This window comes from Equus quagga, chromosome 8, assembly GCF_021613505.1.
Source record: "Equus quagga isolate Etosha38 chromosome 8, UCLA_HA_Equagga_1.0, whole genome shotgun sequence".
Classification (NCBI taxonomy): Eukaryota; Metazoa; Chordata; class Mammalia; order Perissodactyla; family Equidae; genus Equus; species Equus quagga.
The window spans coordinates 61,841,519-61,867,537 of NC_060274.1; the positions used below are offsets into that span (position 1 = coordinate 61,841,519).

The 26,019-nt window shown below is 35.3% G+C and overlaps 1 protein-coding gene across 1 annotated transcript in view; it reads left to right on the forward strand.

Moving 5' to 3' along the window:
• VPS50 (VPS50 subunit of EARP/GARPII complex) overlaps positions 1 to 26,019 on the forward strand; it is a 135,833-nt gene that overhangs the window by 65,976 nt on the left and 43,838 nt on the right. The window contains exons 17-20 of the mRNA XM_046670423.1: positions 11,840 to 11,930; positions 14,812 to 14,988; positions 18,353 to 18,471; positions 20,319 to 20,425. Coding sequence (XP_046526379.1) covers positions 11,840 to 11,930; positions 14,812 to 14,988; positions 18,353 to 18,471; positions 20,319 to 20,425 — 494 coding nt within the window. The remainder of the gene's footprint in view (positions 1 to 11,839; positions 11,931 to 14,811; positions 14,989 to 18,352; positions 18,472 to 20,318; positions 20,426 to 26,019) is intronic.

Below are 26,019 nucleotides of genomic sequence, written 5' to 3' on the forward strand. Positions count from 1 at the left end.
TATCCCCATTTTGTTAAGAGTTTTTATCATAAATGGCTGTTGGATCTTGTCAAATGCTTTCTCTGCATCTGTTGAGATGATCATGTGGTTTTTATTCCTCATTTTATTAATGAGGTGTATCACATTGATTGATTTGCAGATGTTGAACCATCCCTGTGTCCCTGGTATAAATCCCGCTTGATCACATTGTATGGTCTTTTTGATGTTTGCTGTATTCCAGTTGCCAATATTTTGTTGAGGATTTTTGCATCTGTGTTCATCAGTGATATTGGCCTGTAATTTTCCTTCTTTGTATTGTCTTTGTCAAGCTTTGGTATCAGGGTTATGTTGGCCTCAGAGAATGTGTTAGGAAGTGTTCCATCTTCCCTAATTTTTTGGAATAGTTTGAGAAGGATAGGTATTAAATCTTCTTTGAATGTTTGGTAGTATTCTCCAGGGAAGCCATCTGGTCCTGGACTTTTATTTTTGGGGAGCTTTTTGATTACTGTTTCAATCTCTTTACTTATGATTGGTCTATTCAGATTATCTATTTCTTCTTGATTCAGCTTTGGAAGGTAGTAAGAGTCTTAAGAATTTATCCATTTCTTCTAGATTTTCCAAGTTGTTGGCATATAGCTTTTCATAGTATTCTCTTATAACCTTTTGTGTTTCTGTGGTATCCATTGTAATTTGTCCTCTTTCATTTCTAATTTTATTTATTTGAGCTTTTTCTCTTATTTTCTTTGTGAATCTGGCTAAGGGTTTGTCAGTTTTGTTTACCTTCTCAAAGAACCAGCTCTTTGTTTCATTGATCCTTTCTACTGTCTTTTTTGTTTCAATTGCATTTATTTCTGCTCTGATTTTTATTATTTCCCTCCTTCTGCTGACTTTGGGCTTTGTTTGTTCTTCTTTTTCTAATTCTGTTAGGTATAGTTTGAGATTGCTTATTTGGGACTTTTCCTGTTTGTTAAGGTGTGCCTGTATTGCGATGAATTTCCCCCTTAGGACCACTTTTCCTGCATCCCATATCAGTTGTTATGGTATGTTTTAATTTTCATTTGTCTCCGGATTTTTTTGATTTCTCCTCTGATTTCTTCAATGAGCCATTGCTTGTTCAGTAACATGTTTAGTCTCCACATCTTTGTCCCTTTCTTAACTTTTTTCTTGTAATTAATTTCTAGTTTCATAGCATTATGGTTGGAAAAGATGCTTGTTATTATTTCAATCTTCTTAAATTTATTGAGGCTTGCCTTTTTTCCCAACATATGATCTATCCTTCAGAATGTTCCATGTGCAGTTGAGAAGAATGTGTATTCTGCTGGTTTTGGATGGAGTGTTCTATATATATCTGTTAAGTCCATCTGGTCTAGTTTTTCATTTAATTCCATCAAGTCACTCAATATTTTAATGGACTTCTAGAAACATTTACGGAACATATTTCCCCCTGAAGAGACTGTATTGTATTGTTAGGAGGAGAGCTGGACTGGGAGATAGTAGACTCAGGTTCTGATCCCATTTTTGCTGCTTGCCAGCTCTCTGACATTGACCAAATCATTTAACCCCTCTGGGCTATTGTTCTATCAACTGTAAAAATAAGGTAGCTGGACTAAAAGGTCTCTGTAAGTGTTGCCTGCAGATCTTGCCCTTTTTTCTTGCTGCATTGTATATTGTGAAAATTGGAATAGGTTAAAAAGTAAAGATCTAAATTTTTTTTAGTATTCTTCTCTTTCCCTAGTGTTTAAAGCAGTATAGCATATATATTGGCTGTAGTCATTATCTCACCAATGGCTCCATTTAGAAAACTCTAATGAAAGGCATTTGGTAAAGTTGATGCCAGCCATCAACGTGTTCTAAAGTACATCTGTTTCTTTGTAAAGTAAGGTAAACTTGACAGGCAGTTTAGAAATGATGTCAGTGTGCATATATTGAACTGGTGAAAGTTATTACATTTGCCAGTGATAAATCTAAATCTACTAAATTACAATAATATCTCTTTCACGAAATCCTACCACATAAATACGAAAGACAGTATGAAACATAGTGAAATATAGATCAAGCGTGCTTTAATTTTGTTATAAAAGTGTTTAAATATGCTTACAATTTGTTTCATGGTCCTCTACTGTCAGATAGAACTCTTGAGAATGAAGAGATTCTTGAACCAAATTATTCTGACTTCGAGTCTATTTAGCCTATTGGTTTGAAGATATAGGCATAATAAAAAGGTAAAAAGAGAAGTATTTTACTTGTTGCTGAAACATCTATTTATAAAGTATACTCATGTTGCTTGTGGTAGTTGTATTAAAGTATGCATGGCATTATCTATTTCTAGGGCAAAACTGTATGAGCATGTGAGGGAACACAGTGTGTATCAATATGAATTCTTATCTTTCAAAAATAGAAGTTTTATTCCCCTAAATTTATGTTCAAGTTCTAAGTTTGTATACATGCAAAGCTGTCTTTCTTCTGCCAGATGTTGCAGAATTCCCCAAAGCACAAATAATCTAAACAGTAATGACATAGAAATTATGTAGAAGTGTATAATTGCCAAAACATTCTATTTAAGTACATTTTATTTTTAATTACAGTCGTGTACTGCATAATGATGTTTTGGTCAACAACAGAACGTATATACAACAGTGGTCCTATAAGATCAGTACCATACAACCTAGGTGTGTAGCAGGCTATACCATTTAAGTTTGTGTAAATGCACTCTGTGATGTTTGCATAGTGAGTCATTTTCTCAGAATGTATCCCTGTAACAACGTAACACGTGACACATGACTGTACTTTAATAATCAAAGCTTATAAAATGTTTTCAAGGATCCTAAAGGTGGATTGACTGATGAGGGGTCACCTCATTTTTTTAGGGAGAAAAATTCTCCCCCGTTTTTTTTTTTTTTTAATTATTTTTGTTTGAGGAAGATTAGCCCTGAGCTAACTACTGCCAATCCTCGTCTTTTTGCTGAGGAAGACTGGCCCTGAGCTAACATCCGTGCCCATCCTCCTCTACTTTATACATGGGATGCCTACCACAGCATGGCTTGCCAAGTGGTGCCATGTCTGCACCCCGGATCTGAACTGGCGAAACCCGGGCCGCTGAAAAGTGGAATGTGCGAACTTAACCACTGCGTCACCAGGCCGGCCCCAAAGTTCTCCCCTTGCTTGAGTCATAAAAGTTTATCCTTTAAGTATCTTTAAGGTGTGTGTTTCTAGGGTTAAGTTTATTATCCATCTACTTACCTTTGTTTTCTGCCTGGACTAAGTGATTTAATCATCTCTTCTTTTTTGAATATTGGGCCTGATATCTTGTAGAACTGACTTACTTCTCCCTCCCCTCTGCGCCCAATAGATTCTTGGCCAAATGAGCTGTTTTGGTTAAGGCTTCAGAAAGAGAAGTAAATAGGTTATTAATCGTTTTAGTTGTTTTATAGTAGATCTCAGAAAGAGATTTTTTTAAGGGAAAAAAACTAACAAATATAATAGCTTCAATTTACAAGTGTCCAAGCATATGTTTTAACTACTATTGTTGTGTGACAAACTATCCTGAAACTTTATGACCTTAACCACCATTTTATCATTATTTCATTTGTTCGCTGAGTCAGGAATTTAGGCAGGAATCAACTGAGTGATTCTTCTCCTCCTCCTAGCATTGTCTGAAGGGACTAAGCAGTACTCAGCTGGTGGAAGGGTTTGTCTAGAACGTCCAAGATGCCTTTACTTGCAGCTTGGTGGAGGTGGCTAGAGATGTACACAGCTGGGGGTGTTAGCCAGAGTGCCTGCATGTGGCCTCTCCAGTGTGGTGATGTTAGGGTGGTTGGACTTGGTACATGACAGCTGGCTTCCCATAGAACTAGCTTTACAAGAGAACCAGGCAGAGGCTACATGGCCTTATTGATATAGGCTCGAAAGTCATGCAGTCCTTCCATCACATTCCATTGAATACAGTCATGTCATAAGGCTGGCCCAGATTCAAGGGGAGAGAAATTAGACTTTACCTTTTGATGGATTAGTAAGGTCTTGTTGTAGAGGAGCATGTGTGTGGGATAGGAGATACTGTTGCAGCCTTTTTTGCTATATTCCTTGAGAAAATAGGGAGAAATGTCTCTAGAAAATTTTTTTTGGCCTTGGTGATAATGATACCAATAAATTTATTTAATTTATTTTTAATATTTAAAGCATTTTACTGAAAATTAGATTATATAAAAATAAAAGTATTTTCTATCTAAACTATAAAGAGGCCTTAAATTTTGAAGTTAAAATGAGAACAAAGGAACAATGTCTTCATTGTGTATGTTTTAGACTACAACCTCTACCATATATACATGGTGTATATTTATACATACATACATACACACATGTACACTAATAGTGGGTAGACCACTATTAAACCCCTCTTAGTTTATGTTGTTATTGATTTCCAATTTTCTTCCTTCTGGTGAAGAGTTTGGGGCAGTGTGGTATTATCAGTTGCCTTGTGTTCCTACCTCTATTGTGCTACTCACTAGCTTCACTACCAGTTTGATTTTTAACCAAATTTTTTACTTCTCAGAATATCAAGTTCCTTCTCTAAAAAATGTAAAAGGCTTATACAGGATACTGTACCATCTTTAAACTCTGTGACTTTATCATTTGTTTTTAGAGCCTGTCTTTAATTGCTTCAAGTCTTTTATCAGGTTAAGTAAAAGATCTGGGTTTCACACAGTTCTGATTCATTGATATTTTTCCTTTAACTTGTAGATCAACATATTTGAGATACTTTGTAGATCAGTTATTATCTTCACTATATTTGCTCTTTAACATCTCTTTAATTTTATTTTAGTTGTACCTATTCTTTTCTACTAAAGAAGGTTCTTTGTATCCAGCTTGTATCTTGTTTCTTAAAGACATAGTTGGTACCCGAAGTGGTTAAATAGTAATAGTCAGGATTGCTTTCCACATAATTTTATGATTGCGGTCAATTCTGTTATTCAGCATCTGATTACAGTTTGTACTTTACATACTCATTGCTTTTTCATCATAGGTGCTATCCTTTTTGTATATTAGTCTAGTAAAAGAAAGGAAGTAAAATGCAAATCTTTCAATTTGTGTAAAATGTTCTTGCAGAAAGATGTAAAGGAAGTTTTCTGTGGCTCTAACGAATCAATTTGGATAATATTAACCAATTTATCATTCACAGTCAAAAAATAAGTAGATTTTTGCGTTTGATTATTCTTTCCAACTATGTTGCAGTGAAAAGAACAAGATTTGGAAATCAGGGCCCTTGTCTCTTCTGTCTACTAGTTGTGGCCTGTGACCCTTCACAAGTGGATTGACGTTTCGTTAGGCCCTCTGTGGCCTTATCTTGAAAATGGCCCTGCTGTTTATTGCAGAGAATTTAGGGAGAAATGTGAGAGGATTATTAATGTTTTTTCTTTTGGAAAAAATTTATTGAAGTGTAACATACATAAAAGTACACACATCTTAATGTACAACTCCAGGAATTTTTACATATATGTATACCACATAAGCACATAGATTAAGAGCTAGAATTTTTCCAAAACCCCAGAAGGATCCCTGTCCTTTCTCAATCAATACCCTCATTAGATTAGCCACACTTTGACTTTTATCACCATTGATTAGTCATGCCTCTTTTTGAACATTATGTAAAAAATGCTTTTTTTATGCTATTCTGAATTGTATTGCCTTTTGTTTTTAATTTCCATGGTTGCACACACACACACACAAATTGATTTAGTATATTGACCTTAGGTTCCTGTGATCTGGTGGTTAAATTAGCATTTTATTATATCTAGTAGTTTGGAGATTCTTTTGAATTTTGTATGTGTATAATTATGTCATTTGTGAATAATGATGGTTTTGTGTATTCCTTTTTAATCTTTTTACTGGTTAGGACTTCTGGTAAAATGTTGAATAGCAGTGGTGATTTTTCAGTGGTTTATCATTATGATATTTGTGGTAGGTTATACATATTCTATATCAGATTAAAGAAATTCATCAGAGACAAAGTAGACTTTAAGGCAAGAAGTATTACTAAAAATAAAGAGGATGCTTCATAATGAAAAGCGTTTATTCATTAGGAAGATGTAACAATCCTAAATTTGTATACCCCTACTAACATAACTTCAAAATATGTAAAGCAAAAATAAAAAGCTAAAAGGAAAAATAGACAATTTCATAATTATAGTTGCAAAGTTTTGTATACTGCTTTTAGTAATTGATAATGTAAGCAAACCAAAAAAATCAGTAAGGATATATGTTTGACCAGTATTTTTAATAAAATCTGCCTCACTGATATGTGTGTGTGCATGCGTATGTGTGTGTATGACTCAACATTTGACAACTGCAGAATGCATACTTTTTTAAAAAGCATGTGGGAAATTTATCAAAATTGATCATCTGCTGAGCCATAAAAGCAAGTTCTTAAAAAAATGTCAGAGGATTGAAATCATAGAGAGTATATTCTGTGACCACAGTGGAATTAAACTAGAAATAAATAATGGAGAGAGAACTAGAAAATCCACCAGTTTTTGGAAATAAACAATGTACTTCCAGTGCTCAAAGAAGAAATCATATTGGAAATAAGAAAATACTTTTAAACAAATAATATTAAAACTATGGCATCAAAATTGTGGGATACAGCTAAAGCAGAGGGGAGAATTTCTAGGTTTAAATGCACTTTTTGGAAAAGAAGAAAGTTTGAAAATCAGTGCAGTAAACTTCAAAGTTACCAAAAATGATAGCAAGTTAAAACAAAACAACAGAAATGAAAGAAAACTATAAGGGCAGAAATCAATGAAATAGAAAGCAAATGTATAACAGAGAAATCTACAAAACTACTAGCAAGATTGAGCAAGAAAAAAACCCAAAAATTATCAATATCAGCAGTTAAAAAGAAGGTATCTACAGATATTAAAAAGATAGTAAGATGAAAGGAACAATTTTATGCTAATAAAATTCACAATTTAGATGAAATGAAGAAATTTCTTGTAAAACTGAACTTAAGCTGACGAAACATAGACAATCTGAATAGTTTTGTGTCTTTTAAAGAAATTGAACCTGTACCTCAAAACATTTCCATAAAGACAATCTCCAGGGCTGACCCGGTGGTGCAGCGCTTAAGTTCGCATGTTCTGTTTCTCAGCGGCCCCGGGTTTGCCGGTTCGGATCCTGGGGTGCGGACATGGCACTGCTTGGCAAAAGCCATGCTGTGGTAGGCATCCCACATATAAAGTAGAGGAAGATGGGCATCGAGGTTAGCTCAGGGCCAGTCTTCCTCAGCAAAAAGAGGAGGATTGGCAGCAGTTAGCTCAGGGCTAATCTTCCTCAAAAAAAAAAAAAGAAAAATCTCCAGGCCTGTTGCCCTCACTGGTAAATTTTACCAAACATTTAAGGAGGAATTCTCAACACCAACTCTGTGAAAGAATAAAGAAAGAGAAAATGCTTGATAACTTGTTTTATGAGGCCAGCACAGCAATGATATCAAAACATAACGAGGACCTTGCAAAAACAAAAAATTTATAGGGTAGTGTCTTGTAAGAACATAGATATAAAAACCCTAAACAAATATTGGCAAAATCCATCAGTGATATCTGAAAAGGATAATACATACATCATGAACAGGTATGGTTTATTGCAGGAGAACAAGATTGGCTAAACAGTTAAAATTAATAAATTTAATTTACCAATTAACAGAATATAGGAAAGATACCATAATGATCATCTTAATAGGTGAAGAAAAAAATTTTGATAAAAAATTCCACCTAGTTCATGATTATAAGAAATCACTTTTGTGTGTAATTTTTCCTTTCAATTTAATTATAGCCCTGTATTTAAGTGTGCCTCTTGTTAACAGCATATAATTTGGTCTTGTTTTGTTAATGTCTTTAAATCTAGTCTGATGATTTTCATATTTTGATTGAACTGCTTTTTCCATTTCCATTTATATTTTTATTGACATAGTGGTGTTTAAACTTATCCTATTGCTGTTTGATTTCTAAGTGTTATCTATTCTTTTCTCATTTATTGTTTCTCTTCCTTTCTTTTGGATTGATTATGTATATTTTTAATTTTATACCATCTTTTCCTCAGCTTTTAAAAAATATATTCTTGTAGTGGTTATCATCAACATTTCAGGATGCAGTCCTATTCTACTATAGTTGATCTTAGGTTAGTTTGCTTGCAGAATAATGCAAGAACCAACCTTGCGAAATAGTTCCAACTAATGCAAAAACCAATAATGCTTTTACCTTCTCTCACTCTTAGTGTTTTTGTCGTATACTTTTACTTTCTATATGATTTCTGTATACTTTTTGTGCATAGGGTTGACTAAGTTTCTTCCATCTGTGAGTTGGTGCCTTTTCTCATTGTAATAGCTGTATATTATTATGTAATAAATTGCCATGAATTTAGCAGCTTAAAACAACACCCATTTGTTATCTCGTAGTTCTGTAGGTTAGACGTCTGGGTTAGCTTGTCTAGGCTCTCAGCTTAGCGTCTCACAGGGCCAAAATCAAGGTGTCAGTCAGGCTGGGCTCTTCTCTAAAGGCTTTGAGGAAGAATCGGCATCTGAGCACATTTAGGATGTTTGCAGGATTCAGTTTCCTGTGGTTTTAGAACTGAGGTCCCTATTTTTTTGCTGACTGCCAGCCAGGGAGCATTGTCAGCTTCTAGAAGCTGCTCTTCATTCCTTCCACTGACGTCTTCCAGCTTAAAAGCCAGCAATGGCACGTCAAGTTTTTCTCATGCTTTCATTCTCCCTGACTTCCCCTTCTGCCATCAGAAGGAGAAAAAACTGCCTTAAAAGGGCTTATTTGATTAGATTGGTTCCACTTGAATAATCCCCCTTTTGGTTAACTCAGTCAGCTGGTTAGTAATCTTAATTACATCTGCAAAATCCCTTTTTGCCATATATGGTAAAATAGTCATGGGTGTAAGATGTTATTTTATTCAGTCCTGGAAATTAGGCCACATAGTCTTGAGGGGGGCCATTTTAGAGTCCTGCCTACCTTAATAATTTTTTAAATAATGGCTTTATTGAGATATAATTCACATACCAAAAATTCACTTCAACAATGAAATATCTAATATTTCAGAATATTTTTGCCACTTCAAAAAGAAACCCCATATCCATTCTAGTCACTCTTTCCCTCCCAGAGACCCTGACAATCACTAATCTAGTTTTTGTTTCTTTGTATTTGCCTATTCTGGAAGAATCATACATTATGTGGCCTTTTGCATTTGGCTTTCACTTAGCGTGTTTTCAAAGATTCATCTGAGTTGTAACGTGTACCAGAACTTTATTTTTTATGGCTGAATAATATTCCGTTGTATAGGTATACCACATTTGTTTATCCACTCCTCAGTGAATGGACATCTGGATTGTTCTGGCTGTTATGAATAATGCTGCTATGAACATTCATGTGTTAAGTTTTTGTATAGACGTATGTTTTCAGTTCTTTGACTATATACCTAGGAGTGTATGGTAGGCTGAAAAGTGACTACCTCAAAGAAAAAAAAAAATCAGATCCTAATAAATGGAAACTGTAAGTGTGAATTTATTTGGAAAAAGTATCTTGTAGATATGAATAAATTAATGATCTGTGATAAGGAGATTATCCTGGATTATCTGGGTGGGACGTAAATGCCATCACAGTTAACAGGGAGATGGAGGGGGATTTGACACAGACACAGGGGAAAAGACACACACACACAGAGGAGAAAGTAATGTGTAGACAGAGGCAGAGATTGGAGTGCTGTGGCCACAAGCCAAGGAATGGCGGCAACCACCATAAACTGGAAGAGGCAAGGAACAGATTCTCAGATGATGTTCAGAGCTTCCAGAGAGAGTGTATCCCTGCTGACATCTTGATTTCAACCTAGTGATGCTAGTTTCAGACTTCTGGCCTCCAGAACTGTGAGAGAATAAATTTCTGTTGTTGCGAGTCATCCAGTTTGTGGTAATTTGTTACAGCAGCTACAGGAAGCCAATACAGAATGGAATTGCTGGGTCATATGGTATCTCTATGTTTAACATTTTGAGGAAGTCCCAAGCTTTTTTCCTGAGTGGCTACACCATTTTACATTCCTGCCAGCACTGTATAAGGATTCTAATTTCTCCAGATCCTTGTGAACACTTGCTGTCTGTCTCTTTGGTGATAGCTATCCTAGTGGGTGTGAAGTGGCATCTCATTATGGTTTGGGCTTACATTTGCCTAATGACTGATGATGTTCAGAATCTTTTTATGTGCTGGTTGGTCATGAGTATATCTTCTGTGCCCAAAATGCCTATTCAAGCCTTTGCCCATTTTTTAAATTAGGTTACATGTCTTATTTTTATTTATTTATTTATTTATTTATTGAGGAAGGTTAGCCCTGAGCTAACTGCTGCCAACCCTCCTCTTTTTGCTGAGGAAGACTGGCCCTGAGCTAACATCCATGCCCATCTTCCTCTACTTTATATGTGGGATGCCTACCACAGCATGGTGTGCCAAGCGGTACATGTCTTTTTATTGTTGAATTGTAAGAGTTGTAAACTTTTATGGTTTTAATTCTTACATTAGGTCTGTGATCCATTTTACTTATTTTTGTATGTGGTGTGAGGTACAGGCAGTCACTTTTGGGAAATTCTCAGCAATTACCTCTGCAAATGGTGCTTCTGCTTATTCTGTCCCCTCCATCTACTGATGTCTACTGGATGTTTTGACGATGTCTCAAATGTCTTATGATCTTTTCTGTTTCTTCCATTTATTTTTTCAATTTGTGCTTCAGTTTGGATATTTTCTATCAATCTGTCTTCCAATTCACTGGTCCTGTCTTCTGCTGTTTTACTTATCCAATCAATTTTAATTTGGGGAATTGTATTTTTCAGTTACGGAATGTCTATTTGATTCCTTTTTTGTTTGTTTTAGTATTGCAATTCTTTGAAATTCTCCTTTCTGTCCGTTTTGTATGTCTTCCTCTATTTTATTTAAGTTCTTTATAATAGTTATCTTAAAGTTGTCTGTTAGCTCTAATATTTGGATATTCTGCTTTTCACAGATTTACTCATTTATTGTCTCTTCATTTTAGAACCTGTGGATTTAAAAATAAAATCTAGATTTTGTTTTTAGCATGGTAGTAACAGCAATGAGGCTTGTTGCAGGAAGGGGAAGAGTAGGGTGGGCACTGGCCCTTTGTTTCCTGGGTCAACTGGAAGGAAGTATTTTCTTTTCTGGGACTGCCTATATAGTGTACTGATTACTTAGGATAGGTGGTAAGAGCAATAGCATTAAGGAAAGAAGAGATCAGTATGACGTAAGTGGTTAGTGAAATGTTGGGTATGTAAGTGCCATGCTTGCTAATTTGTAAATGCATATGAGGGTAGACACTGAGCTAAATATATTTGGAGAGTAATAAGCATTTTGATATTGTGGCTTAGTGAGTGTAATTAAGGTCTGTACTATTTAGCATAAAGCATTTCTCAGTATTTATGATCTCATAAACCCTGTAAATTGTTTCTCTCTTTTTTGGCATTGATACATGATTAGCTAAGGATATTTTAAGTACATGAGTTGATGAATAGTTTTTAGTTTAGTCCCTTAATAAAAATGTACTTTCCTATGATTCATTATTTTTGCAATATAGTAAAAATATTCTGAGTTTAGTAAATATTTGAGAGAATTTTTTTCTCTTAGGATGATAAAATATTAACAAGTAAAAGTAAATGTTTGTGTTTACTATGTTGGTCTGAATAGGTGCTCAAAGTTGATTATGATCATGATGATAATCCTATAATCATTTGTATTGTGTTTTGTTTTCTTAATTCATCTGTGCAGTGTACTTTTCTTCTGACTTTTTGGATTGTTCATTTTCTTTTTTTAAGAACACGGCTTGATGAACTGAGAATGTTTCTGGAGAATGAGACCTGGGAACTTTGTCCTGTTAAATCAAATTTCAGCATCTTGCAACTTCATGTAAGTGTTTCTTAACAGCAAATAAATCTGTCTTTAATTTAGGCATCTTTAAAAAGAAAACCAGATACATGAAAGCATTTACAAAATAATTGAGAAATAGTGCCTTTTCTTCCTTCCCAAAAAGTGATTGATAGCTAGCCTCTTTTACAACAGTGATCCTTTTATGGATGTCAAAATCTGTCTTTTTATTTTTACGTATTCGATTTATCCACTTCAGGAAATCTCTTTTGCCTAGAAACTGAGTCACAATTCAAATTTTTTTTCCTTTGATTTCTGAAGAGGGTCTATTACTTTATTTAAATTTTGCAGAAAATTAGTTATATTTTGATGGTCTTTAATGAAAATACTTATATTTGTAGAATATTTGTCATTTCTTAAAGGGAATAATAGGTTCTCAATTTATGCTACAACTCAAAAATTTTCCTGTAGTGAGAAATGCCCCAGAAATAGAAGAGGCACTTATAAAAAATACTCTTAACTAATTTTTATTAGTTAATTGATTTCTTGAATCCTTTAGCATACATAATCTGTGAAAATATCGTTAATTGATTTGCTTTTTCCTATGTTTGAAACACATTGTAGATAAATATTCCTTGTGTGATAGATTGTGTCCTCCAAGTACCAAATATCGCAATGCCATGTATAAACTTAGATCCCTGTTTAGAAGGTTTAGTGTGTTTGTTTTTGCCTTTGGAAGGAATGGCTTTCTAGAAGCAGTTTTCTTATTCTGAATAAATGTGAAGAATATGTGATTAAAAGGTTTTTTATAGGGGTGGACTTTATGCTCTTTATAGGGGTGGACTTTATGCTCATATTGTATAGTAACTTACTTCTTATCCAGTTCTATCATATTGCTTTTCTAATGTGGAAATATTAAATACACTGAAACATGTTGATTAGTAAATGCTTTAAAGACAGCAACATTAACATTAACATTATTTTAGAATTCTTAAGATGATTCCTTAACATTATTTAAAGTTCTAACATTGATTTTAGAATCCCTAATTAAATAATTTTATTGAATTTGTATTTAACCATCAAAGTGTATGTGTGTGTGCACATATACTTGGTGAAATTATAAAGCAGCTTTATTTTTGCAAGGTACACGGAAACATTTCTATCCAAATGAGCATTATCTCCTTTATTCATTTATTTATATTTTTGGAGAGGAAGATTGGCCCTGAGCTAATATCTGTTGCCAGTCTTCCTCTTTTTTTTGTATGTGAAGATGCTGCCACAGCATGGCTTGATGAGCAGTGTGTAGGTCCACACCCGGGATCCATACCCATGAACCCTGGGCTGCCAAAGTGGAGCACCCAAACTCAACCACCATGCCACTGGGCTGGCCCCTGTATCATCTCCTTTAAAGTAGTTACCTTGAAGTTTCAGTTATGCAAGATGAGTGAGTTCTAGAGATCTACTGGATGAGATTTTGCCCTAACAATACCGTATTGTGAACTTAAAAAGTTTTTAAAAGGATAGATCTCATGTTAAATGTTCTAACTACAATTTAAAAAAATAGGTAGTTATCTTGAAAACTATTCACAACTGAGATAGTCTTCAGTTGACATGTGTTCCTGTAGATTTGGTTTAAAAAATATATGTTTTGTTAGTTTGTAGTCACCCCTTGTTTAGAATTATAAAAATAATGGCATGATTTTTAAGCACTATGGTGGATCTGATTTAATGTCTAGCTCCAATTTTAAAAGAAAATAAACACATCATTTGAAACTTAAACCAATGTAATTTTTAAGAAGATTGTCATTGAATATGAAAACTTTTAAATTTGGGATTAATATTAAAAACATTAAAAGATACAAGAAAAATGTGTACTACTTTTTTGTGAAAAATCATCAAATCAAGAGTTTTGTAATTCAGAGGAACTTTGGAGATTATCCCATCTCTTCTTCTTCTTCTTCTTTTTTTTTGAGGAAGATTAGCCCTGAGCTAACATCTGCTAATCCTTCTCTTTTTTTTGCTGAGGAAGACTGGCCCTCAGCTAACATCTGTGCCCATCTTCCTCTGCTTTATATATGGGACATCTGCCACAGCATGGCTTGCCATGTGGTGCCATGTCTGCACCCGGGATCTGAACCGGCAAACCCCGGGCCGCTGAAGCGCAATGTGCGAATTTAACCGCTGTGCCACTGGGCCAGCCCCCCCATCTCTTCTTCTGATTAGCTGTGTGATCTTGAACTTGGCACTGAATCCCTCTGGACTGCTTCAGTTTCCTCATCTGTGAAGTGCTTCGTTTGGACTGGATGCTACAACTCTTTAGCTTTAGCGTTTGTGATTCTCTCCTTCTAGATTGGCCCTCTTGCTTTACAGATAAGGAAATTGAGGCACAGAGAAGCCAGGTGACATTCCCAACTTTTTATAGCAAGTTAATGGAATATAATGGATTAATGGCAAGCTAGGACTAGAAGATGTGTCATCTAACCTTAGCATGTGTGTTTGTGTTGTCTGATTCTTGGTAGATGGAGGAAAATGAATGAAAGTTTTTAGACATCAATATAACAAAGATATATCCTTCATGCTTTGTTTTTGACTTCTGCTGCTATGTTAAAATTTTAAGAAGTATCATTCAAATTTAAGTTATTTTCAGAAATTTTCTGTGCAGTTCCATAAAGTAAGCCAAAAGTAGCTTGGTGCAGATAGCACTGTTTTAAGTGGTATCAGCAGCTGAGTTGTCTTTAGGGAAGCCTTTGAACATGTATTTCCAAGTTTATGCTTTCAGCCAACTTTCAGAGTAAATAACCTGAAGAATCAGGATTAATTTATTTTTCACAGACTCTACATTTACATTAATAGAATATGTTTATGTACTTGAATTTTATTGTTGTTGCTAAAAGATATCTGGCTCCTTTTTTTTAATGTCTAGGAATTTAAATTCATGGAGCAGTCTCGTTCCCCATCAGTTTCACCTAGTAAGCAGCCAGCCTCAACTTCCTCAAAAACAGTGACTTTGTTTGAGCAGTACTGTAGTGGTGGGAATCCATTTGAAATTCAGGCCAACCACAAAGATGAAGAAACAGAAGATGTCCTGGCTTCTAATGGGGTATGTGGTGTTTTAAAAACATACTATGGAACATAAGTGAGATTTTCTTATTGAAAAGTGTTCTACCCAATGACCAAGGTAATTAGCCAGATTTATTTATCCATTCACCACCGACCTTCCTACCTATATACTTATGTACCTGCAATACCACTTGTACAGGTAATGGCTTTACAGTTTGTTTTGTTGACATTGTCATTTTGAATGATAAATTTTGCCTTTATGAATACTTTATGTTCTTATTAGATTACTTTATGTTCTTACCAAATTACTAATTGAGTAGGTGTATAGTTTCTTCACTCATATTCATGTGATTTGTTGGATAGACAGATGGATGAGGGGATAGATCGTCTGCCCTTTTTTCTCAACTCCACTCTTGGGCAACAAAGTCAGTTATTTTGTTCCATGTCCCTTTATCTGAAAGAGAGGGTGACGTCTGGGTTAGTTACCCAGCAGGGATGTTGTTGAGATTTAGAGTTAAATGTTTTTGACAACACTTTGAGCAGCTCAAAAAACAATGTAAACTAGAGTTTGTGTAGTTAATGGAAAGGATTTGAAGACAGATAAATGAATATCACCTTTATTATTTATTAACTGTGGCCCTTGCCAAATTATTTTAACTTTGTGACCCTCAGTTTCCTCATATTTACAGTGAGGGTATGCTTACTTCACAGTTACCTACAGGATGTTTTCACAATATTTAATTTGGATGAGTCCTTCTGGTCGTCATGATTTCCAGAGGGACGCAGAATCATTTTTATTTTAGATTTGGTGAAGCTGAAGTTGAAAACTGTTCAGATTTGACAAAAATCTGTTGAATTTGTCTATGTATTTTAGTTTTAGCATTTTCTTTTTTTGTCTAGTGAAGATGAAGTTTAAAAAATATTGCCATGAAAATATACCATTATCATGTTTTATCATGAAGAGAAATTATTTTATAGTAAACCGTATTTAAAATTATAATTTGGTGATTCTCTGTGACATTTTGCCTCTCTAAAGTGGACTAAACTGAAGGGAATTAAAAGTTATTCCGATATTTTGAAATAATATATCCCTCTATACTGGTGATTTGTTAATTTAAATCTCACATAGCATTCGATTCTTGTTATTTGTGTCAGTTGTATTCTATAAAGTCGCCATGAACACTGAATTAGCAAGTAACAAAACCATTGTTCCTAGGTGAAATATGGGATTAGGTTTCTGTGAGCCTCTGGTCTCAACATTTTCATCAATTGATCAATATATAACCTTGTTTTATGTGTTTTTGCTTAAAGACACCTAAATTAATATAGTGTTGATTCATTAACATTGAACTTAGAGCCAACGACACTGTAACTCATGCCTGAATGAAGCTTATCTAACACATGCATTTTTCCATAAGGCACATTACAATTGTCTTGCATTTTGGAACACTAGACAGCACTTTAGTACTACGCTTAGGAGCTATTCTAAACAGTGAAATCAGCAAAAAACACAAAAATTTTAAAAATGTGGCACTAAATAGACTGTGAAAGGGACAGTTGTTTACAGCAGGAGAGCCCAAACAAGAAGGGAGAGTGTCACCTTGTTTGCCCTCAGCTGGGAGACTGTGTGTTGGGTGGCTCAAAAGTTTTGCCACTCCACACATATCCATGAATGACTATGAAAGTGTCATCAAGTATTGATACTAGGGCTGCAAATAAATTTTAGTGGGTAGGGAAATTTGCAAATACAGAATCCTAGAAAATGAGGATATTCTGTACTGTGGAATCATAAAGCTCTGTTGTTATAACCACGAGACCCTAGTTTCTGTGGACCATCTTTCTGAATGTCATCAGTATCACATTGTGTACAAGTTGGGGAGAATGCCTCTAATGCTCATTTGCAGTTACTAACGTGTGATCTCGTCTTTCCAGGTACAGCGTAAGTCCATGAGAGTTAGGGTCCACATCTTAATATGGCCTGTTGTAATGCTTTAGACTCTCAAAGAGTAGTTGTTGAATTAGGGAACTAACTTCTTTCCATGTTGTCATCATACTGGTCTCTTCAACTGGCATATGGGGATAAAACTTACTCATAAAATTGTTTTGAAGATTTAGTGAGATAATTCATGAAAGCACTTAGAACTTGGTTAAAATTCAATAAATGTTAGCCATTATTTAATTATGTTAATTTAAAAGATTAATAATGATGGTGATGATACTGCTGCTGCCGCTGCTTCCTTTGCTGTGCACAGACTCCACTGTCCTTTCCCATGCTGACACTGGGCCATGGTACCATAAAGTTGATGAAAATGTCTTCCTCTCAAGAGTAAATCCACCACTTTTGTCCACTTAGCATAGTTCCTATGTGCTAAGTCTAATTTTCTAAGCTGCCCTAGGAATTAAATCTCATTGTAATGAATTAGATAGAACATTAGTATGTGTGTTGTATGTATTTATCAAGCTGAATTCACACTTTCACAGTGCCACAATAGTATACTCAACCTCTTTGTAATGAATTAGTAAATTGGAAGTAAGTGTGATGAGACCACTTGGAGGAAGAGATTTTTTTTTTTTTTTTTTAAAGATTTTATTTTTTCCTTTTTCTCCCCAAAGCCCCCCGGTACATAGTTGTGTATTCTTCGTTGTGGGTCCTTCTAGTTGTAGCATGTGGGACGCTGCCTCAGCGTGGTCTGACAAGCAGTGCCATGTCCGCGCCCAGGATTCGAACCGATGAAACACTGGGCTGCCTGCAGCGGAGCGCGCGAACTTAACCACTCGGCCACGGGGCCAGCCCCGAGATTTTTTTTTTTTAAATCAAATGTACACTCTTCTCCTCTCATAAGACCTAGCAGGATGTTTGTTTGTTTTTGTTTATTTTCTTTATATGGAGATTTTAATTTTTTTTGGACATTTATAAGCTTTTGTAGGTATAAGGTTGTGTTTTATCCCCTTTTTTTCTTTTGAGTTGGTTAAGGTAGGATGGGTGAAGAAGAACATGGAAAGATAATATGATTCTTGATGGTAAAATTGAAGCTCAGATATTAAAAACTTTCTTGTATAAACTACTTCTTAGAAAATCAGATAGTTTTTTTATTTTTTCTTTTTTCAGATTTTGTTTTTCCTTCTTCTCCTCAAAGCCCTCCAGTACATAGTTGTGTATTCTAGTTGTAGGTTCTTCTGGTTGTGCTATGTGGGGTGCCTCCTCAGCATGGCCTGATGAGTGGTGCCATGTCCGCGCCCAGGATCCAAACCGGCAAAACTCTGGGCTGCTGAAGCAGAGCGTGTGAACTTAACCACTTGGCTACAGGGCCAGCCCCTAAAATCGGATACTTTAATCGTATTGAAAGACTGCGTGAAATGTTGGCTGTTTGTGCCCATTGTTGAATATACTGTGTTCTCTTCAGTATGAATCTGATGAACAAGAAAAAAGTGCCTATCAGGAGTATGACAGTGACAGTGATGTTCCTGAGGAACTGAAACGAGATTATGTGGATGAGCAGACAGGCGATGCTCCTGTGAAAAGGTAATCATTCTTAGACTGTATGATATTTCACATTTTATGTTGAACGCTTAACATAAAGGATTTCCTTTAAAGGTTAAGAAAAAACAAATATCAAGATTAAATTTTTCTGTTGGTTATAACAGCATGTGGTGAAAGTTAATAGATTTTAAAAAATGATTCCCGAAAGGGTAAAAATGTAGTGTTTTTTGTTTTTTGTTTTTTTAATATTGGCCACAATCAAAGAGCTCTTAATTTAGAGATTTTTGGTTTTTGGAAAAAAACAGACTCTCGGTTTATAAAATCAGTGCTGCCTTTGGAGGCAGTTATGCTTCAGATAGATCAGAAAACCTCAAGGAGGAAAGTAGTCATTTGTTTTATATGTGGAGTTCCTGCCTCAAGCTGGTAAATACGGAAAGTCTCCGCATATCTTCCCAATGTCATTTGTGTGCACTACCTGAGCCTTCTATTAAGGTTCCTTTTTTTGTGCTTGAGTTTTGTTCTGTGATAAGCTGTCCTCTGCAAAAATCATGAAATATAAGAATTTTTTTGTCATCTTCTCCCAGTTAAATGGGCCTGATTCTGATGTGTGAGTGAGTGAATCTCATGACTGACTGTCAGACATTTAATGCCCACAAATATACTTTATTTTTAATGATAGATTTAAGTATACTCTTCCCTACCCTTTACCCCCAAAGTGGATATTTTAATTGGGAAGATATGTTTCCATTGGTTTTCACATATGTATAATGTTTAAATATATCTGTGATTCATTGTGAAGTGAGTAAAACTGTTTTGTTGGACTTCTTCATTAGATGTTTTGGGTATATTTTGGCTAAAAGGAAAGCTCTGATTAAAGTGAAATGAACGGGTAAGATAGTGTCTGCCAGATAAACTTGCATTTTTGGTAAGATTATGCAGCCTCCTAAACTGTCTTAAATTGCCCCTAAGAAGTATGAATAATGTGCACTACTGCCTGCAGCCAATCACTTAACAGTTACTATCAATTCGAACTTCTAAGTGTCTTTTGAATTTATCAAAATTTCTTGTATTTCACTGCTCCCATCCTAGTTCATGCAAAAATCATCTCTGCCAGATTATTGAATCAGCCCTCTTACCTTGGCTTTCCGTCTCCAGTCTTGCTCCCTTCAATCCATTCTCGGATACAAATTTAGATCTTCTCTTATGTACAGGTTTGATCATGTCATTTCCCTGGTTAAAATTTTTAATGGCTCACCTCTGCATTCAAAATAAGGTTCATACTCATTAGGTTTGATTGCTTTCAGTGATCTGGCCTTTACTTACCTTCTTTCTTGTCACTTTTCCCTCTGTCCACTCATTCTCTGTGGTAGCGCTGGAACTCCTGTCGCTTCTGTGAGAACACTCTGTTCTCTCTTACCTCTGACCTTATCACATATTGTCCCCCTTTTGTCTCCACTTACCATATAACTTCTACTTTTCCTTTGAATCTAGCACCCACGCCTCAACCCCAGACTCTACCATCATACCTTATACTTAATTCAGAGTCTAAGGAGGGTATTTTTTCATATTTTTAAGTCTTAAATCAGGATTGTTGCTACATTTGATGTATAATTTCCCTAGAACATCTGTTTTTGTAAGTGACACATCTTTTAATGATTGATAATTAATGTCTTAGAACCAAAGAAATACTTTAGAGTACTTTATTTCTTTGCTTACTAATTTCTCTTCCCCATGAACTATAAGCTTTGTAAGGACGGGAGGATAATCTCTATATCCCCACCTGACACATAGTAAGATTTTCAATAACTAATTAGTGAATGAAGAATAAATTCTAAGCTGAATAACTTGAAAACCCTAATTGCAACTTTGTTTTGTTTTTCCATATTAAGCGTTTCTCGAGAAACTCTAAAAAGCAGGAAGAAATCAGATTACAGTCTAAATAAAGTGAATGCACCCATCTTAACAAATACAACATTGAATGTAATAAGACTTGTTGGTAAGTAGCTACACCTTTAAAAAAAAGCCTTATTATAGCAGTTAAATTAGTCTGCTTTTGTTACCAAATGATTTGTACTTGGGGTTTTCATTGTATACTCCAGTGCCCACCACAGTAAAGGATTTAAGATTGTCATTTGTCAGTGCTTTCTTATCTTGATTGTTCCAGATAGTATAATACTAATATTAATGTAAGTTTTTCTTTTTCAGTGAACTACTTAGTATTTATATTTTCTACTTTTCCTAAATATTCCAATTAACAGTAATGTAGTGAAAAATTCTCTGAGTTAGAGGTACATGTAGGATGATGATAGTAGCAGTTTTACATTTACACAATATTTTGTACTTAATTGTTTCATTGATCTTCACAATTTTCCTGTCAGATAGGTGAGTGAATAGTGATTCTCTGGCAGTTTCAGACACAAGAGTTCTACAGGCTAAATGTTCACACTGTAGGAAGTGGTGTTGTTATTACAGATAAGACCTTTATTGATGATTTTTTAGAAGGCAAACAACATGAAGAAATGCCATTTGAAATATTTAGGTTTGAAGGTGATGTGAACTTTTTAAAGCCAGTATTTCAACATTTATGTGCTATCTCAGCCTTTGTATCTCACAAATAGTTCTGTACATTTGACAAATAAGTCATAGAGATGTCTTCTCACATTAAATCATCTATACCTGTCAGGAATTTTAGTGGTTTTTCTATAAAAATTTCTATATTCTGTTTATAGAGATGATAATTTCCTATTGCCTAATTCGGTTACTCTTAGCTCCAATAAAATGGTCTATGTTTGTGAAGATAATTTCTAAATTTTGTTAATAACAAAGATAAAGTGGACAAAATGTATTTTAGAAGTTCCACTTTCTTTAGGGAAAATAGTGGAAAAGTAATATTGAATTGAGAGGAAAAGAAAAGGTATATATTTTCATGACAGAAAAATGACAGATTTTAAAAAGCTATTCTGTGGCTCATTATTGCCAGGGAAATTAGCTTTTCTTCTTTATCCAAGAGAGCTAGCTGAACATAGCAACATCTAAACTCTAGAGTTTATAGAATCAGAATTGGAAGCATTCTGAGAGATCATCTGATATGAATTCCCATCAAATAAAGATTTATTTCTATAATACCCCTAATATGTGGTGACAATCCAGCCTTTGTTTCATGTCTTATGTCACTGGAAGCATATTGTTTTTGCAAGACTACTCATTCTATTATTAGACTGATTTTTTAATTAGTAGAAGTCTCTTCCTCATGGTAAACCAGAATCTATTTCTCTCCGTATCTATTGGTCTTAGTTCTGCCCTTAAAAGAAAAAATAGTAAGTGTATACTTTTTTCTCCTAGTCTTCCATTTGGTCACCTTTCAGATATGCCGTGGTAGTTGTACTGTGCTTCCTTTCCTTATTCTGCTCCCCCAGTCCATTCTTCAAGGCCAGTGTGCTTACTTCCCTTGTGTGGTCCTCACTGATAGATATTCCAAAATCCTTGTCATCCTCCTCAGCCTCTGGACTCACCATAGTTTTCAGTGTCTGAACACTCTGCTTGAGATGTAGTTTAATGAAGGTCAGCTTTTGCCTGGTTATGTTGAAGTAGCAAACTGCCTTAACACATCAGTGGCTTTCAGCCACAAAGGTTTATCATGATGTGTATTGGCTCTGGATCATCTTGGTTGTGTTTCATGTGTGTCTTCATTCTGAGATGCAGGCTGAAAGAATAGCAGCAACCTGGCACATGGGGAGAAGAGCAAGAGCCAAATCATGTTATGACTCCTACAGCTTCTGCTGTGATGTGGCACTCTGACTTCCTCTGATATGTCACTGGCCATAGCAAGTCAGGCTTGACCATGGGAGAGTATACTTCTGCCCCAGGAAGACACTGCAAGTCCAGTGCAGTGGACAAGGTTGTGTAATCCTCTTGCAGGGAATGTGGGTGAATAATTGGGTAAAATAATACAATCAACCACATTTAAGTGGTTGTTTCTATTTTTTACCTTACCTACTTCTAAAAGGACAGGAGGTCGTCATGTTGTTTTTCACTCTAAAAGACATATTCAGTAGAATCAAATAAAATATAAGGCTAAGACAAAATTGAAGAGGGGGGATATTTTCTTTCAGTTAAATGCAAATAAAGAATGCAAGTCTTTGCTTCGTGGTAGGTATAAGGAAATGAAGAAACAATGCATTCTACTATTCTCATTGTCTAAGAAAGGGATATAATGATAGAAATGTGCTGCTGGTGCTGAATTCAGAAGACAGTAACAACAAAATCTTGTGTAAAGATTACTGATTGACATAGTAGAGATTGTTTTCTAACAGGGCATTTATAGAAACTGAGAAAAACTACATTCTTATGGGCCTTTGGTATATCAGCCCTATAACGCAGAGCAGTCCTGAATAAGACCTTACTCAGTGAAGAGAACGTGACCATTGTAATTTCAACCTTCTTCACCACCAGATCTTTACTAGAGTTGCAACTGGGAACAATGCCTAGTATGATAACTTAACTTTCATCCTTCTCATTTGTACTGGGATTAGGTGCTGCCATTATTCCCCTGGTAGATTTTTATGCCTACCACTTTCTGTGTCCCTAGGATGTCTTTATCTTTAGTTTGTATATATTCATAAAATAGAATTTTAAGGGAACCACTCACTAAGTGGTCTTCCACTCTTAAAATGCACTCTTCCATCCCCTGTTGTTATTGCATAGACATGCTTGAAGATTATAAACTGGCAAAGGTAATATCTCTTCTAAAAAGGTAGAAGTACAGTTGTGTAAATAAGAACATTAAAGCCATGTTCAAAATGTCCTTTTCAAGTAGTCTTTATTTGGCAGATAAATAGGGGAGATTAAAGAAAAAATGTTAATAGGGATTCCCAGCCCCAGGTGGTACCTAAATCTGTTAGAAAGGTTCAGGGAGCCTGTCATGAGTGTAGAGCACTAATCAGAATGCTTGCTTGTGTAAAGAGAAAATCCTGTCAGCCTGACAGTTTCTTGCAGACAGAGTCAGAGAAAGTTTAGGCACTGTGTCTCATCACTGAAGTACTCTTGGTATTCATAGTTCTCTCTCCTGGAGCCAGCTTTCATTTGAGTGAGTATGATGGGTCTGAGGGACAGAAGATAGGTTGCCAAAATCCATGCTTGTGAAAACTGCAGACCTTACAACAAAATTATTGCTTCAGCAGTTGAAGAAATACACACTAGCACATGCATCAGGATTTAACATGAAACTAGAAACCAGAATATGTACATCTAAGGGATATTTAGGCATCATGTGTCTGAGATGCAGTGCATATTGCAGAGGAAACACAGAAACAGGAGGGAAGAGATCCACTCCTTCAGTGGTACATTCTTTTAGGTGGGGCATTAATATTATTTTATCATGGAATGGCTTTTTCATTGAGGTAACATTGGTTTATAACATTATATATATTTCAGTTTCTGCGTAGACTACATCATATTCACTACCCAAAGACTAATTACAGTCCATCACCAAACACATGTGTGCAGATACCCCTTTTGCTTTCCTCCTTCCCCATTTCCCCTCCAATAACTACCAATCTAATCTCTGTATCTGTGTTCGTTTGTTGTTGTTCTTTTATCTTCTATTTATGAGTGAGATTATATGGTATTGGATGCTCCCCTTCTGACTTATTTCACTTAGCATAATACCCTCAAGGTCCGTCGTGTTGCAAATGGCAAGATTTCATCTTTTTTTATGGTTGAGTGGTATTCCATTGTGTATATCTACCACATCTTCTTTATCCATTTGTCCCTTGATGGGCACTTAGGTTGGTTCCAGGTCCTAGCTATTGTGAATAAGGCCTCCAGGTACTTTTTGATTTCTCCTTTGTTTCTTTGCTGACCCAATCGTTGTTCAGTAGTGTTTTGTTTGATCTCCACATATTTGTGACTTTTCCTATTTTCTTCCCGTAGTTGATTTCTAGCTTCGTACCTTTGTGGTCAGAAAAAATGCTTTGTATTATTTCAGTCGTCTTAAATTTATTGAGACTTGTTTTGTGGCCTAATATGTGATCTTTCCTGGAGAATGTTCCATGTGCATTCAAAAAGAATGTGTATTCTGTGGTTTTGGGATGTAATGTTCTGTATATATCTACTAAGTCCAACTGGTCTAATATGTCACTTAAGGCCAATGTTTCCTTATAAATCTTCTGTTTGGATGATCTTCCATTGGTGTAAGTGGACTGTTAAAGTCCCCTACTATTATTGTGTTACTGTCTTTTTCTCTTTTTATGGTTATTAATAATTGCTTCGTATATTTAGGTGCTCCTATGTTGGGTGCATAGATATTTAAAAGTTTTATATCCTCTTGTTGGATTGTTCCCTTTATCATTATGTAGTACCCTTCTTTGTCTGTTGTTATAGTTTTTGTTTTAAAGTCTATTTTGTCTGATACATGTATTGTTACTGCAGCTTTCTTTTCATTGCCATTTGCTTGGAGTAGCTTTTTCCATCCCTTCACTTTCAGTTTGTGAGTGTCTTTAGGTGAATTGTGTCTCTTGTATGCAGCATATAAATATGGGTCTTGTTTTTTGATCCATTCATCCATGCTATGTCTTTTGATTGGAGCATTTAATTCATTGACATTTAAAGTAGCTATTGATAAGAATGTATTTATTGCCATTTTGTTACTATTTTTGTGTGTGTGTGTGTGTGTGAGGAAGATTGGCTCTGCCCTAATATCTGTTGCCAATCTTCCTCTTTTTGCTTGAAGAAGATTGTTGCTTGCTAACATCTCTGCCAGTCTTCCTCTATTTTATGTGTGATACCACTACAGGATAGCTTGACAGTGGTGCTAGGTCCACGCCCAGGGCTCCCAAAGCAGAATGCGCAAACTTAACCACTGTGCCACTGGGCTGGCCCCGCATTTTGTTACTTTTTTTTGAGTGTTTTATTAGTTCTTCTCTGTTCCTTTCTTCTTCTCTGGCTCTCTTCTCTTGTAGTTTGATGGCTTTCTTTACATTATGTTTGGGTTCCTTTCTCTTAATTTTTTGTGTATTTGTTGTAGGTTTCTGGTTTGTGATTACCATGAGGTTCATATGTGATAATCTATGTATATAGCAATTTATATTAAGTTGATGGTGTCTTAAGTTTGACCTCTTGCTAAAAGCTCTACTCTTTTACTCTCCTCCTTCCATATTTTATGTTTTTGCTATCATATCTAACTTCTTTTTTCCATTACCCTCTTATTATAGAAATAGATAATTTTAGTACTTTTGTCTTTTGACCTTCATATTATATTCATAGGTGATTGATCTGCTGCCTTTACTGTATTTTTGCCTTTACCAGTGATTTTATTTTTTTTGGCAATATTCTTATTCCTGTTTGTGGTCTTTTCTTTTCTACTTAAATAAGTCCCTTTAGCATTTATTGTAAGCCTGATTTCTTGGTGATAAACTCCTTTAGTTTTTGCTTGCCTGCAAAACTCTTTCTCTCTCCTTCCATTCTGAATGATAAACTTGCCAGGTAGCGTATTCTTGGCTGTAGGTTTTTTCCTTTCAGTGCTTTAAATGTATCATGCCACTCCCTGCTAGCCTGTAAAGTTTCTGCTGAGAAGTCAGCTGATAGTGTTAT